The sequence below is a fragment of the Maylandia zebra genome, linkage group LG14 (genome assembly GCF_041146795.1).
Source record: "Maylandia zebra isolate NMK-2024a linkage group LG14, Mzebra_GT3a, whole genome shotgun sequence".
Lineage (NCBI taxonomy): Eukaryota > Metazoa > Chordata > Actinopteri > Cichliformes > Cichlidae > Maylandia > Maylandia zebra.
In genome coordinates, this window is record NC_135180.1 from 21,791,083 (window position 1) to 21,808,239 (window position 17,157).

General features: G+C 41.7%; 1 protein-coding gene across 1 annotated transcript; it reads left to right on the top strand.

Annotated features, from left to right (window-relative positions):
* The first annotated feature begins 1,275 nt into the window (after positions 1–1,275).
* On the top strand, positions 1,276–15,583 carry LOC143421981 (uncharacterized). The gene is made up of 25 exons (XM_076892032.1): positions 1,276–1,398; positions 1,592–1,695; positions 1,782–1,961; positions 2,032–2,256; positions 2,846–3,025; positions 3,877–4,068; positions 4,804–4,953; positions 5,052–5,155; positions 5,650–5,852; positions 6,319–6,539; positions 6,666–6,812; positions 6,937–7,101; positions 7,256–7,407; positions 9,186–9,354; positions 9,555–9,663; positions 11,478–11,614; positions 11,762–11,887; positions 12,098–12,277; positions 12,906–13,130; positions 13,261–13,387; positions 13,557–13,756; positions 13,850–14,062; positions 14,176–14,321; positions 14,954–15,081; positions 15,254–15,583. Exons 3-25 carry the CDS (start codon positions 1,820–1,822, stop codon positions 15,411–15,413), a joined length of 3,801 nt encoding a protein of 1,266 aa, XP_076748147.1. The 5' UTR covers positions 1,276–1,398; positions 1,592–1,695; positions 1,782–1,819; the 3' UTR covers positions 15,414–15,583.
* Positions 15,584–17,157: the final 1,574 nt, after the last annotated feature.

Sequence of the window (17,157 nt, forward strand, 5' to 3'; positions counted from 1 at the left end):
AACTGATGAGGGACTTGGGATGCACTTTGCATTGAAATAACATTGTAATCTATTTAAGGCTTTAATTACAAAGTGATATGGTGATTTTTTTTAAAGTCTTTTTCTTTTGAGTGAGCAAATGCCCTGTGCACGTGGGTGTGCAAAACAACAGTTTTGTCTTCTTAATCAATTTATGTTGCTCATTTCATTAAAATTCAGATTTCTTAATTTATCACACCCTTACGCGCACGAATGCGTCACCATCACTCCTAGATAAACAGTTTAACTACAATGTGCACATTATCCACCAGGTTCCCTTGGTGGATCCACTGTTGAGGCTTGCCAGCTGTGTCCTCCAGGTCAATACTGTCACCAGCAAGGAATGGCTGAGCCAAGTGGCCCCTGTGCAGAAGGCTACTACTGTCCTGAGGGACAGATCTCTGAAAGACCACAGCAACATGCCTGCTCAGTTGGTCATTACTGTGAGAAGGTCAGCCGTGTAGTGTCAGGCTTCAAGCTACTGTCAGTCATCAATGAATATTGCATGTGATGTCTTTACATAACCCCCCCTCCTCAGCTCTGTTATTTTTTCATGACTAGTGCATTAATATAGCAGGTTGGTGTTTCATCCGAGTCCCTGTGCTGTGACTCTGTCCACTGATATTGTTGCACTACGATTACAACTGATGATACATGTTGTTCTCCGCATATAACATCTAATAAAATGATTCTGATGGTTTCCTCAGGGTAGCGCCAGACAGACAGCCTGCCTTCCTGGCACCTACCAGTTCAGACGAGGTCAAGCCGGCTGCGAGACGTGTCCTGCTGGTTTCTATTGTAAAGAGCAAGGTAAAGCTGATGGAACGACAAAGCATTTAGCTGCTGGAGCCCAGATGTAACCTTTTAACTGGGGCGAGTTTTCTAAGAAATGATTGCAAATGTTCCTATTTGAAATGTGCTTGTCAGGAACGACTCTTCCACTTCCATGTGAGAGAGGGTTTTATTGCCCCAGTGGATCAGCATATCAGCATCCCTGTCCATCCGGGACCTATGGAAACATATCAGGACTGGTTGAGGAATGGCAGTGTTTACAGTGTGACCCCGGGATGTACTGCAGAGGAACAGGTACATTTCTCTGGCCATGTTTGTTTCGTTCAACAGATCTTTCTTGCAGACAACTGCTGTTTAAATGTATTGATGTATTGTTGGAAAAATATATGTACTTTTCTACTCTGTTAATTTCTATTTGCTTGAAGGGAGGACTACCCCCACTGGGCAATGTGCTGCAGGGTTTGTTTGTGCCGAGGGAGCCAGTGAACCTTCACCGTTAGACAATGTGACAGGATTCCCTTGCCCGCCTGGGTTCTTTTGCCCTGCAGGCACATCTGTACCACAACCATGCCCAAAAGGAACATTCAGGTGGACATCTTTCAGTACCTCAATTAACATCGAATGATCTGAAGATGTAAAACAACACAAATAGTCCAATATTGGTGGCTAAATAGTGCCCATTGTGTGCCTTTTAGTATTATTTGAATTATTTCATATGTAATCAAATCCATTTACAGTCAAGATGACCTATGATCAATTCAAATTCCACCTCTGCTTTCAGTGAGCAGATCGGCATTGTTGATCATTCTTTGTGTCGAGGCTGCACACCTGGCTTTTACTGTTCACAGCCTGGCCTTTCTGAAGTGTCTGGACCCTGCTCGCCAGGTAAAAAGTGATGCTCATTATTATGTTATGTCAAATGATTTATTATCCTGCTTGACTTGAACACATTTAAATGTTTCTACTGCTAGGTTTTTACTGCTTAGAGGGATCCCAGTCTGCTACTCCAATGTCAAGTGTATCGGGAGGTGTTTGTCCGGCAGGCCACTACTGTGCAGAGGGCAGCAGTGCCCCCTCACCTTGCCCGCCTGGTTTTTACCAAAATAAGACTGGAGGAAAAAGCAAACATGACTGCAAACCATGCCCTCTTGGTAATCAAAATGTTAATACACAAAACTGACATTTCTGACGATATCCTCACTGTCTGAATGTCTTTGCCAGGCTGGTTCCAGGATTTGCCAGGGCAGAACGAGTGTAATCCCTGTCCCCCTGGGTTCCACTGCCAGCCTCTGAATCCCAGCCCCACCAGAGGGAGCTCTGCCGGAGTCTCCAGCCCTCTGCCCTGCCCAGCTGGTTATTTCTGTCCAAAGGAGGAGAGTCCACACAATCAGCCACTCCCGTGCCCCAAAGGCAGCTACAGCCCCTTGCAGGGTCTCACTAGTGCAGGTAAAATAACAGAACTTTTATAGGAAATAGAGACAAGTGCAGTTATGTTGCATTCATGGCTAGTTGTTGTATTTATTTAATTTAGATTGAAGTCTAAATATGGCAATGAATGCTTGATTCAGACACATGATTTATGGTAATTTAATCAACTATTATTCAGACCTGAGGTTCTTTTGATAATTTGCATATCTGGAAATGCATTTGTTAAAGAAATTAATATGAAAGGAATTATTATATATTAGATACAAAAATATACAGAAACAAATAGGATATTCTAGTTTTAGCTTATTTATCATATGAAAAATACAAAAACAGGTCTGAGTTGTGTTGATGCACAATAGTATTGCTGTTCTTCCTTTCATAGTTTAAAAACAAAAATCAAAGACTATATTGAGTCATTGAGTGAATGTTTACATGCATTTTGTTACTTCGGTCTTTCTGCTGTGTTATTCTAGTGCCCTCTAATATAGTTTACTTCACACATTGATACCTTTAGCCACATGCAGCACCCTCAGAGCTGTGCTGATTGATCTTGAGCTTGTTTTGCTGTTAGAAGTGAAGTGAAATCTGTCATTGTCTGTGTTTGCAGGTCAGTGCTTAGTATGCCCGGCAGGGCAGTTTTGTGGCTCTGAAGGTCTGGTTGAGCCTTCAGGATCGTGTGCTGCTGGGTTTCTTTGTCTGACGGGTGCCAAAGTGCCAAACCCCACTGACAACAGAACTGGATCTCTCTGTCCACCTGGGATTTTCTGCCAGCAAGGTCTCAGAGCAGGTAGATTTATTGGATAATAGAATTAGATACAGTGAGAGTGTTTTGACTAAATTAGTTGATAACTATTGTCCTTGATGTAAATATGTAAGAAAATTGTGTATGTTTCTGTATCCTGTTTGTTTGTATATGTGTTTTTCTTCTTGCTGTTACAACCAAATTTCCCCTTGTGGGACAATTAAAGATGATTCTATTCTATTCTTCTATTCTTATCGTCACAAGCAATGAAGTGATCTTACTAAGAGTCTCTGTCTGTACAGCTAAATCTTCTAAATGGCCAGATGGCTACTTTGATGTGCAAAGGATCTGTTTAATATCCTGTAATGACACTTTACATGTTCCTATAGGGGAACCACACCCCCAGTGGCACTGTACTTAAACTGAGACAACAGCACATATTCACATGTTACTGGGACTATTCACTTCAACTGTGGATCACAGCCTTTTTCCTTTGCAGTACCTCTAGTGGTCTGTTAGAGTCAGAGAGAAAGATCAGCAATATCTCTGCTACTTCAATCTATTCATTTGAACTCTATTTAATCTTTATTAAAATATTAATATTCTATGGTAGCACATATCATGCTGTAGGAAAATCCCAGAATGGCACTGTCAGGGCGCCGGTTTAGCTAACTGGGATGAGCAGGTGACCATATGCTGCATGTCTTCCCCTTTCTGTCTCCCTCTATTTTCCTGTCACTCTTCACTCTATCCTTTCAAATAAAGCTGTAAAAAGGCCCCCCAAAATGTCAGCTGTAATAATTTAACTTTTATGTGCATAAATCTTTGAACAACACATTGTAACTTGTAAATTTCTGTATAGAAGTTTGTTTTTCTTTTACTCTCTTGTCTTCTAGGTGATTGCTGGGTGGGCTTTTATTGTGACTGGGGCTCCAGCAAAGCAGATCAGGCTGTGTGTCCAGCTGGTTTCTTCTGCCCCAGTGGAACACCAGCACCGGTGCCTTGTCCTGCAGGAACATTTAGCTCTCAAACGGGCAACACGCATCAATACAACTGCACCATCTGTACCCCTGGATACTACTGTCAAGGTGGGAAACATGGATTTACCTGCAGGGATCAGCAGTAATCCAGAGAGGAATCCATTACCATACTTTGCTACCAAAATATTTGCAAGATCAAATTCACTTGTGTTCACTGGTGATTCTTTAAAGTCCTTCTTGGATGATTATAATAATCAGAGCAAGCTTTATAATTATGAGGAGCTTATCCAAAGTCTCTTTGTCTCAGCCAAACTAACTGAGACATTGTTTCACAGTATCACAAAATTGTTTTAATTATTGATGTCTTAAGACATTTAAAACTACACAACACGGACTTTCCAAAGTTGCTAAATTTCTTTGTTAATTGCATCTCTGTGCCCGAGAGAAGTGAAGGAGAGAAGAGACAGGGTCGAGTGGGTGGAAATGCATGTCAGGGGATTTGTGACAGAGGCAAGAGTAAAAGGGAAGATTTACAAGATGGTAGTGAAACCTGCCATGATGTATGATGTGGAGATGGTGGCACTGACAAAAAGTCAGGAGGCAGAGGTGGCAGAGCTAGAGATGCTAAGATTTTACTGGGAGGGAGGACAGGATTAGAAATGAGTACATCAGAGAGTCAGCTCAGGTGCAGTAGTTTGGAGACAAGGTTAGAGAGGCAAGGCTGAGAGTTGGTTTGGGTTGTGCAAAGGAGGAATAGAGGAAATATGTTAGCAGCAAAATGAAGAAGAAGAAGAAAAAGAAACTATAATGTGTGTACTTATTCTTTTTCTTAATGTGGCTCAGGTGAAGCTACTGTCCAGCCTGTGCTGTGTCCTATTGGTCACTACTGCCCTGCAGGTCTGACTCTAGGACTGGAGTTCCCTTGCCCACCTGGGACTGTGCAGAACCACCTCGGAGCATCCAGTCCTGAAACCTGTCTCTCCTGCCCTGCTGGTACATAAAAACATTTTGCTTCACCATAACCAGTATGACAGCTTATTTTATTTCTAATTATTGTTATGATGACTTTATTTTATTTATGTTGCCTGCAGGAATGTTTTGCTCTCAGTCTGGGCAATCCCAGCCGACAGGTCTCTGTGAAGCAGGATACTACTGTCCTGCTGGATCAACCAGTCCAAACTCTACTGAGTATCAGGTGATGCTTGTCCTCTGTGATGCTGGCCAGTAAAATTTACCTAATGATTTTAGGGGACCTTCAACCTTTAACTTAGTATTACAGTCTTATTTGTGAAGAAAAAACTCTTTTTTGGCACGTCATAAATGGTCTTCCAGTGGTACCATCAGGTGTGATAGACACTATAAGAAAAAGAGCCACATTTCCAGGATACCTTCTGCAGTGAAATACATTCTTCTACTCTAACCCTGTAAAGCCTAAACCACAATAAATTGTCATAAAATTCATTTTTTTTGGAAACTGAAGTGTTTTTTAATCTAGTGACAAATTAAATAATGCAACAATGTGCAATTTATTGCTCACAGTAGGACGGCATGTGTCTGATTGTATGTATGGAAAAACAAAAATCACACAGATGATGTACAGGTGTAAAAAAGTCATGTATCACATATGATACACTTTTTTTAAAAATTTCTTTTATTTAGATAATTAAAACTTTTTCTTACTTTTTTCAGGGAAATTCGTCTGGAAGTCATCTTTGTCCACCTGGCCTGTACTGCCCTGCAGGCACTGGCTATCCACTCCCCTGCCCTGTTGGTTCTTTCTCCATCGCTCAAGGACTAAAGGGAGTTGATGAATGCACACCCTGCCCCCCTGGACTGTTTTGTGACAGTCCTGCAATAGCAGAGCTTTCACAAGCGCTCCCGTGTCAGGCTGGGTAAACACTACTATTACTCTTCTACTTTTCAATTTCAAATCCACTCTTTCTCAGAGTGGATAGTGACTTTTTTTTTAAAGGCCTTTTAATGTCTTCCAATCACTTCAGTGTCTGCCAATAGTTTGGTTTCTTTCTCTTCTGGTATTAGACTGTAAATAAGAAGACTGGAACATTTAGGCATATTGTGGAGGAAAATTAAAACACAGAACAATTCAGATACGTTTTTCTTGGCTGCTGCTAGCTATTAAGGGCTTCTGTTGTTTCATTCAGTTTAACCTGAGTGAATTAATAAAGCCAGACTTTGTGCCATGAGCTGCACTCTGCCGTACTGCAAAACAAGAAACACACACACACAAAACATAATTTGAAATTGTGGCTGAATGATTTCCCCTCACTTACAGTTTTGCTAGTGGCAGCTTGTGCCAAAATCTATACGCAGTTTGTTTTCCTCTGTTTGTGCCTACAGGTATGTGTGCTTGGGCGGCAGCTCCAGTCCCACTCCATCCAATGGTCCCCATGGCTACCTCTGTCCTGCTGGCCACAGCTGTCCTATTGGCTCAGCACATGAGGAGCCCTGTGAGCCTGGCACTTACAGTCCTGCCCCGGGAGCAGCCCGTTGCTTATTATGCCCCAAAGGAACCACGTGTCCATCGTCAGCCACTAAAGAGCCCTCCGCCTGCCCCTCTGGTGAGGATGGTAAAAATAAACGTTAAGTCAGTCACAAATTAAATATTTTTAAACTTTTAGGTATAGCAACAGTATTGTCCAAATTTGTATTTCTGCAGTAACATAAAGTAACTGCTTTCTCTTTAGGTCATTTCTGTCCTGCTGGGACAGCCCTGCCTCAGCCCTGCCCTTCAGGTACTTTCAACAATCAGACAGGTGCCCACACACTCTCTGCCTGCACACCCTGCCCCTCTGGACTGTACTGTGCCGCATATGGAGCCTCCATACCACAAGGTGAACAGAGATTAAAATTTTGATTTAACAAAACTTTGGCTTTTTAGCAAAATACTCACATCTGCATCCTCACATGGCATCAAACTGGTAGTGTCACCTTTTTCTTTTCTTTTTTTCCATCCAGGTTTATGTTTGCAGGGTTATTTCTGCCATGGTGGAGCTATGGAACCAGCCCCTCACAGCTCTGAAAACTTCCCCAGGAATGGCCCTTGCCCTGTGGGCCACTACTGTCCAGCAGGGTGCCTCTCTCCAATTCCATGCCCTCTTGGCAGCATTCGCAACTCCACGGGTACTTCAGTAATGTTTGCACATGTCATGAAAAGGCATTTCCATGCTGCTGGATTTGAATTTAAAAGAGATCCACTTCTGATCTCATGCTGTCTGCTTCCCATTATCTCCTTCACAATATTCTCTGACTGTTATCTATTGTGCACCCATCATAGGAGGTGTGTCCATGGAGAGTTGTTCTTCCTGTCCTGCTGGCCACTACTGCTCTACAGACGGTCTGGCTAGCCCCAGTGGTCCTTGTGCTGCTGGTTTCTACTGCCCTTTTGACTTCTCTTCAACTACCCCATATGCATTCCTCTGTCCCAAGGTAAGGTTGAACATATAGACTTCTCTCCAACTGAATTACTTCCCCATGTCTTCTCTATTATTTTCCAGACATATGTGTAATACAGTGGGGCAAAAAAGTATTTAGTCAGCCACCGATTGTGCAAGGTCCCCCACCTAAAATGATGACAGAGGTCAGTAATTTGCACCAGAGGTACACTTCAACTGTGAGAGACAGAATGTGAAAAAAAAAATCCATGAATCCACATGGTAGGATTTGTAAAGAATTTATTCGTAAATCAGGGTGGAAAATAAGTATTTGGTCAATAACAAAAATACAACTCAATACTTTGTAACATAACCTTTGTTGGCAATAACAGAGGTCAAACATTTACTATAGGTCTATACCAGGTTTGCACACACAGTAGCTGGTATTTTGGCCCATTCCTCCATGCAGATCTTCTCGAGAGCAGTGATGTTTTGGGGCTGTCGCCGAGCAACACGGACTTTCAACTCCCGCCACAGATTTTCTATGGGGTTGAGGTCTGGAGACTGGCTAGGCCACTCCAGGACTTTCAAATGCTTCTTACGGAGCCACTCCTTTGTTGCCCGGGCGGTGTGTTTTGGATCATTGTCATGTTGGAAGACCCAGCCTCGTTTCATCTTCAAGGTTCTCACTGATGGAAGGAGGTTTTGGCTCAAAATCTCACGATACATGCCCCATTCATTCTGTCCTTAACACGGATCAGTCACCCTGTCCCCTTGGCAGAAAAACAGCCCCATAGCATGATGTTTCCACCCCCATGCTTCACAGTAGGTATGGTGTTCTTGGGATGCAACTCAGTATTCTTCTTCCTCCAAACACGACGAGTTGACTTTATACCAAAAAGTTCTACTTTGGTTTCATCTGACCACATGACATTCTCCCAATCCTCTGCTGTATCATCCATGTGCTCTCTGGCAAACTTCAGACGGGCCTGGACATGCACTGGCTTCAGCAGCGGAACACGTCTGGCACTGCGGGATTTGATTCCCTGCCGTTGTAGTGTGTTACTGATGGTGACCTTTGTTACTTTGGTCCCAGCTCTCTGCAGGTCATTCACCAGGTCCCCCCGTGTGGTTCTGGGATCTTTGCTCACCGTTCTCATGATCATTTTGACCCCACGGGATGAGATCTTGCGTGGAGCCCCAGATCGAGGGAGATTATCAGTGGTCTTGTATGTCTTCCATTTTCTGATGATTGCTCCCACAGTTGATTTTTTCACACCAAGCTGCTTGCCTATTGTAGATTCACTCTTCCCAGTCTGGTGCAGGTCTACAATACTTTTCCTGGTGTCCTTCGAAAGCTCTTTGGTCTTGGCCATGGCGGAGTTTGGAGTCTGACTGTTTGAGGCTGTGGACAGGTGTCTTTTATACAGATGATGAGTTCAAACAGGTGCCATTCATACAGGTAACGAGTGGGGGACAGAAAAGCTTCTTACAGAAGACGTTACAGGTCTGTGAGAGCCAGAGATTTTCCTTGTTTGAGGTGACCAAATACTTATTTTCCACCCTAATTTACGAATAAATTCTTTACAAATCCTACCATGTGAATTCATGGATTTTTTTTTCACATTCTGTCTCTCACAGTTGAAGTGTACCTCTGGTGCAAATTACTGACCTCTGTCATCATTTTAAGTGGGGGAACTTGCACAATCGGTGGCTGACTAAATACTTTTTTGCCCCACTGTAAATGGTTGTGCCACGTAGTTTAATATCAATTTTCTGCTAAATTGGGTGCCACTTCTCTGATGTTCCTTCACCTTTTTCATTCCAACTAAGGGCCACCACTGTCTGCAAGGTTCTTCCATGGCCTTGCCTTGTCCCACAGGAGAGTACCAGCCTAACCAGGGATCAGACAGCTGCATTCCCTGCAGACCTGGTTTCTACTGTGAGGAGGCCATAGTGGGAGATCCACTACCCTGCCCACCACATTCATTCTGCCCTGCAGGTATGCTGAAAAGAAGCTCTGGACAATAAAAGATTTAAACTTTTATTTATAGCTCACTGACATATTCATTGACATGAGACCAATATTAGTCTCATGTCTTTCTTTTGACAAGAATGTTAATCCACTTGGTTTATTTCAAAATCAAGATGAGATGACCAATAAAGGCTTTTGTTTTATCCCACCTTTTGTTTTTCTTCTAGGAACAATGGTACCTCAGCCCTGTCCTAATGGGACATACACCCTTTCAGATCTGGGAGGTTTACAGGAAGAGAGAGAGTGTTCACCCTGCCCTCCAGGAAAGTTCTGCAGGTACACAGTCCCATGCACGTCTTGCACCCTCAAATATTCAGAAACAGTGCACTGACTTAGATAAACATACAGCTAGGCCCATGCACACCTTGTGTATACAGACATATTTATTTATTTTATTTATTTATGCTTTATTTAACAGTAAGTCCCTTGAGAATAAAATCTCTTTTTAAGGGAGACCACGCCAAGAAGACACACCAATACAAAATTATAAATTTACAAATTAAAAATATTTATTGATAAATAAATAAAGGAACATAACAGCATACATACACTATCGAACCAGATACCCTAAACCCCAGTTCCAAAAACAAAAAGCAAAATCTGGATGGTACCATATGTTGCTCTAAAAGTTGTATATGCCTTCAGTACCTTTCCATTTTGCCCCAGTTCAGCTTCTAAATAAGATTTGGCCCAGAGAACCGAGTCTGACTAAGAGAATATAATGCCTTGGATAGATCAACAAACAAGGCAGAAAAATGCATTAACAACATAATTTGTAACCCACACATATTATGGTACTATGAACTGATCTAAAGCCATCAAAGAGCTTATTGCAAATACCAGAGTTTTAACAAGAGTGGAAAGTTTAGCTATAATTCTTTAAAATGAAACTTTTTAGAAGGGGAGAACATAGGCTGCTTTACAGATTTTAGAGCAATATTAGTCTGGACACTAAATCACCCTAAAATCTGGAGAAATAATAATATGAGGAACAGGCTCAGCAGTTGCATCAGCTGTTAGCTTTAGATGACGGGGAATCAGATTGGCAGGTCCAGATGACTTTTTTGGATGAATGGATTTCAAACCTTTTGAAGAAATTGATCTAAAGACAAATGGGTTCTTTTGATATGGAGGTAATAGATGAAAAAGACATGGGATTCAAATTAGAACTCTGAGACCACATTTTCATTAAAAACAGAACTAGCTGATAGAAAATGTTCATTAAGATACCCAGCAATATCAGCTTTACTGATAATTTTAACTGAGTTTATTAAAACATGGAGCACGACAGCAACTTTATCTCTTTCAATAATTCAGAAAGGTTATTGCGGTTTTAAATGGATCTTATGTAGTGCTGTGATTTGGATTTTCAGATCGGAGTTGGACATTTCTTTCTTAAAACTTGTTCATCGATCATCTCTCCTAGAAATCCTATATTGCTTTATAATAGCGTCCATTATGTTAATTGTCATTATGTCAAAAATGTTGGCATGCAGGCTAAACATCATGCATTATATTAACTCTATATGACCAATGCATAGCTCATATAAAATTGCTGGTTCTTAAGATTTTCAAAGAATGAGACCTAGTAACATAAATTTACAGATTTAATTTTAATAACTTATAAATTATTCATAAATTGTTCTCTTAGCCATTTTTAATTACTTCCAAGTAATTAAGATTTTGCAAAGCATCACAAATTACAGCGGATGATGCGTTTAACATTTAACATACATTGTATCTCCACTGCCCTTCCTGTCATGATCAACTCTTTGAACACTGTAATCATCAGTTACAGTGCTCAAAGACAAACACTCACTGTTATCACATCAGAATGCACAAGTATGTCATGATCAGTAGCCACGGTTCACTGCCAAAACTAAATGACTGCCTTCATGTGCATGATCATAATCAACTCAGAGTAAACATTAAACAAGAAGAGATGATGTTATTATCTTTGTATTTGTTAAATGGAGCATACGTTTCAGATTCTTCTAAATTAATTATGTGTGCATAGGCATATATTTCTGGCTGCATGGAGTGAATCTTGTGGTTTTATGTACTGACTAACTAACTGTATGTTTCCTTAGGGGTGGTAAGATCCAAGGTGTTTGTGCTGCAGGGTATATCTGCGTTTCTGGAAGCACAGATTTCACCCCTCAGGGACCAGTGTTTAACTTAACCCAGTGCCAGTGGGGTGTGCAGTGTGCTGGACCGTGTCCACCAGGTGCAATATGCATATATAGAGAGAAAGATATATAATTTTAAAAACTAACAATGTAGAAGAAACTACCAACAAATCAATGTTAATGCTTTTATTCTCTGTAGTTTAGCTAAATAAATTGTTAAATACCAAATGTTTCCTTTATTCTAGGTTTCTATTGCCCCGAAGGCACAAAACAGGCTCGGTTGTGTCCTGCAAATACCATCAGAAGCTCCCCAGGAGGTGCCAGCCTACAGGATTGCTTACCTTGCCCACCCCAGTATTGGTGCAAATCTGGTATGAACTGAGTGAAGTTTTGTAGCCATTTTAATCAAGTATTAAGGGTAAAAATACAAAATTTTAATCAAGATACTTAAATTTTCTGATCTGATGAAAGAGAATAGGAGAGGCTGATCTCTTCTTGTAGCATAAAAATTGTTCGTGTATATACCAAGTATCAGAAACCTGTTTTCCTCCTAAACAACTTTTTGTGATGTTTGCTTGCAGGAGACCCAGTTGCTCATCTGTGTCCTGCTGGTCATTACTGTAATGGTCTGCCTGGTGGCGACTTTGTTGGAGGGACTGGTGCCAGGCCATGCCCTCTCTACACTTATCGAGCTTCTCCTGGAGCACACAGCAAGGGTGACTGCCTGCCATGCCCACCTGGTTCACACTGTAACAGCACAGGTCTGATACGCCATATCCTCATGTTTTAAAAGATGAACTCAAATTTAATCTATAAATGTAACAGATTCCTTTTCCTTCCCTGTAAAAGCTACACATTATTCCATTCTGTTATTCAGTTCTGATTATACCCCGTGCCTACAGTATGGTGCACTGTAATACATTTTAAAATACATCTGTAATCTTTTTTTCTCTGTTGGGTTTTAATGCACATCTGCAAGGGCAATTCAAAGCCAGCTCCTTTCAAGACTGCATTAATGTCCGTATACAGTATATGGTGCACATTATCATAGTTGTGCCTAAACTATGAATGAAAGAAATATGATGTGAGGGAAGGCATTGAATTTTAACTCTTCACATGAGGCCACGTGCACTGAATTTTCAAATAAAAAAACAACAACCTTGTTTCTGGTCCTCTCACAAAAGTTTATGGTTGACACTAAATCATATTGTTGCCTTAGCTAGTGGATAATGTGCAGCAGGTTGTTACGGTCCTTTCTTTTGCTGCCTTTGCTGCCTTTGTGGGAAGGCTTATTAAAAAAACTTTAATAATTTTAGCAAGCTTTGTGGTTCATATATCTGTCACACTATATAGTGATTTGTTGTTTTTAGAAAATGGTTGTTGTTGTAGGGCTGACAGACTACTCCAAACATCCCTGCCCACCTGGCTTCTGGTGTAGTGGGACTGGGCCTCCCATCCTCTGCCCCGCAGGCACCATGAGGCAGCTTCCGGGAGCTGCTGCACCCAGCCAGTGTGAACTCTGTGCAGGGGGAACCTTCTGCCCACACCCCCAGGATACAGGAAAACCCAACGTTGAAGGGATACCCTGTCGGGCTTCCTATCAGTGTCCTGTTGGTGGGTTTCTCAGAATAGTTTTATGTGAAAGCTCATTTTAGCCTCTGGATGCGATGTCTGAACCATTTTAAATTCCTTCCTTTCCAAACATAGCAGTGAGTGTTGTAACAAGTGTTTGATCATAATCTAGGTGCGGTTTCAGAGAGGCCATGCAGAGCTGGATCGTACTGTGGACCCCAAACTGCTGAGCCTGAAGCCTGTCCAGAAGGTTATTTTTGCCCTGAAGGATCTCATTCCTACAACAGCCCCAAACAACTGTGAGTACACGACAGCTCTAACAAGCTAAATCTGGCACAAAGGCAAGTGTCCACTCTGTGTGATATAAAAAATGAGAGGCTTTAAATGATGAAAGCTTGATAGGTTTTGACTGATTCTACTTCATGTGGTTTAAAGCTTTATAAATAACCCTGTTACCATGCTCCACAGCTGTCCATTTCCATACTATTGCCCAGCCAACAGCTCTTCCATGAAGTCCTGCGAAGGCGGCTCTATGCCTGCCAACACTAGTGGGCTCAGAGGGTCCAAAAACAGCTGCTGTATTGTGTGTGAGGGGGGCACCTATCGTCCATCTCTAGCCTCCATTCTGCAATGCCTTCCTTGTCCACCAGGATACTTCTGCCCCCCAGGTACTTTATATACATTTTGGCAGGAATTTTTCATCATCCTAAATGATCTCAATTGTACAGTATTTCTCATTTCATACACATTTAATGCAACAGGTGCAGACAACTACAAGAAAAACCCTTGCCCTCTTGGCTATGTTTGCCCTTTGGGATCCACTCAGCCGATATCCTGCCCACCTGGCTCATTCGGCAACCTCACTCGTGCTGAGAAAATGGATGACTGTCGCCTGTGTCTGGAAAACACCTTCAACCACCTGCCTGCCCAGAAGGCCTGCTTCCCCTGTGGTAGCTCCTCCACCTCACAAGCTGGTTAGAGCAGTAAATAACAGACTGATTTTAAAAGTTTTTATAGTAAACTTTGTTGCGAGGAGTTGGAAATCAGGACCACAAACTGCCATGCCGTGTGTCGCTTGCTTTCTCAGGTTCTTTTTCCTGTACCTGCATTGGCAAGAACCGTGCTTTCCAGTATTCAGATGGTTCATGTTTGTGCAGAACTGGCTTTATCTTCTATAACGAGCTGGATTTTAAAATATCTACTGCCGATAGTGAATTGGACTGTCAGCCTGAGGTCAGTTAAAACCATTAAGGTATTTGGTTTAATCTATGCATTTTTTTCCTCAATAATGCGTTTGTTGACTCAAAAAACTTACACTTCAACTTGACAGTGTGAAGTCTAAGGAGCTTGGAAAGAAAAGCGTCTGGACTTCTTTGAGTTGCTTGAAGACGTTTCACCTCTCATCCGAGAAGCTTCTTCTTCAGTTCTGAATGTTCTCAGATGAGAGGTGAAACGTCTTCAAGCAACTCAAAGAAGTCCAGACGCTTTTCTTTCCAAGCTCCTTAGACTACGATGACCTGGATGACTGAGAACCTTCAAAGACATATTGACAGTGTGAAATTTTCTAATTTTCTTTTTGTTCCTGCGCAACTCTGTAGACTCACCTGCAAAACACCATTCATGTGTCTAACGTTAAAAAGAGCTTTTCATGAATCACATGAAAAGCTTTCCACTTTTTAAACCAAAAAAAAAAAAAAAATCCAGTCAAGATTTGAAGTTTGACTCACTCCCTTTGCAATACGTTTTGCCTAGAAGACTATAGAAGACTATACTATGGTGTAAATGAAGGTTCAGTCACACATGATGCAACATATTGCAAAAACCTTGCGTGCCCTTTCGGAAGTCTGAGTTTTTGTTTGTTTCAGGTGAACAGACGATGTGCCACAGGAGAGGTGCGCTTGGCAGCATCCAGAGAGTGTGTGTCACCGTCCCTCCACTCCTGCAGTATCACCTGTGGACCACATGGAGGAACTCTGGATGCGGAGATGGGCATGTGAGTCACCTTATCACCTTTTTCCTTTACCAAATCATGTAAGCCGAGTCCGATTTACTGTTGCTCTGTAAAAACTACTAAAGCTACATCTAATAAAGAAGTGAATTAGGATTCTAGCTGGTATACAGCCTGATATGTTGCCTTTCTGTCTCTTGCCTTATCTGCACCCCAGCTGCCAGTGTGAGCGATACGTGTCTGCTGAGGAGCTTTGCAATACATCCTGCCTTTCCAGACTGCCTCAGCTCTCTGCTCAGCTTTCACCAGATGGACACCTGCTGCTCAGCATCAAAGAAAGCCATAGCATGGTCTGGGCAAAGGTGATGGAAGGTTAACATGGGCCACTGACAACTGTTGATCAGCTACACCTTGCAAGGATATCCAGCTATCCAATTCAATTATTTCTCTTATAATTAGTGATCAGTTACTCTAAATGTGTGCGGGAATGAGAGGAGGGATACTTGAAAAACAAGTACAAATACAACATTAGAACTGTACTGACGCAGCCAAGCGACTCCTCACACTGTAGGGTTTAGCTACATCAATTAGTAGGCAGAAAGCTTGGCACAGCATTTGACAAGGTTTCAGCATGATGTGAAAAAATGTTGCAACTGCAGATTTTGTGATATCATTGCATATGATGAAGTGACAGTGATAAATAGTGAAGTCTGCTCACCATCAAAGAAAAAGTATTTCGTTATTCCAAGTTATTCCAGCAAGAGGTTTTTTCATTTTCTGTGAGTTTCATCATATATACAGTGTTGTGCAAAAGTCTTGAGCCACCCCTCGTTTCTTTATATTTTGCCAGATTTGTGATTTTTAAAAGTTGGCTTGAGTTCTCCAGGTTTTCTGTTTTTCCAGGGTTTTATTTTAACATTGCCTTTTTATTTGTATCTTTAGGCACTTTGTTATTCGCAGGCTGTCACAAAATCACATATATTGTTTTCCTATTTCTTTGGTTGAAACTATGAAAGATCCCAACGATAACAGTTTAACAGGCATAAAACAGTAATTTTTGCACCCACATGCCAATTCCCAAGGAGTTATTGGCTGAAAACATGACATATGACAGCAGGGTATGCACTGTGTCCTTAAAAATGAGGAAACTGAACCAAGTGGATGACCAACAAAGAAGGGCTAAGCCTAACAACTTTCTGTAGCATATATGAAGTATCTTCAAGTCATTTCCTTTAGAAATAGGAAAAAATCCAACAAAGTTCTGACACAGGACCCGAGAAATGCATGTGGCACTTCAGTTGATCCATGTGCTGTTCACCGAAGTCTCATGAGACATGGTCTCAGCAGAAGGGTGTCTGTCAAGAAACCATAGTCAAAGAAGGGAACGGCAAGAAAAAGCACATGCCAAACTGTACAAGAACTGGAGCTGTCGTCAAATATTTGTCAAACTGTATAAAGCAGGTCCCATATGTTGGAGGCTGTGTCATAGTTTGGGACTGCATTACAGCCTGTGCTCTTGGAATCTTGTCAAAATTGATGGAACCATGCAGAAAAGTACTGTCACATTTTGATCCACCATGCAGTACCACCTGGAAAGTGTGTGTTTGGCAGCGGCTTCACTTTTCAGCATGACAATGATCCCAAACACACTGCCAATGCAGTAAAAGCATAACAGGTAAAGCGGATGGAAAACCACACAATGGCACAGTGTCGTTCCTTCCCAGAGCTTGGACCTCAACATTACTGAGGCAGTGTGGGACAATTTTGACAGAGAAAAGAACAAAAGACATTCAAAGACATGCTTTGAATGTCCTTCAAGAAGCCTGGAGAACAACTCTTAATAAGAGGAAATCTTGCCGAAGAGAGTTCAGGTTCTAAAATAATAAAGGTGGCCATGCCAAACATTAACTTAAGTTCATTAGAATTCTACAAACTGCGTTTTTGCCTTAAATAATGTATATATAAGTTCCATCTACTGTAATGTAGTGTAGTGTAGTGGCAAGTGTAAGGTAGCTGGCTTTGTGGTTGGGTCAGGAAAAGCATAAAACTGTGCCAAATCAAGCAATTTGCAGAGCTACCCCACTTGCAACAAGGGTGCAGCCAAAAGCAGCTTTATACTGT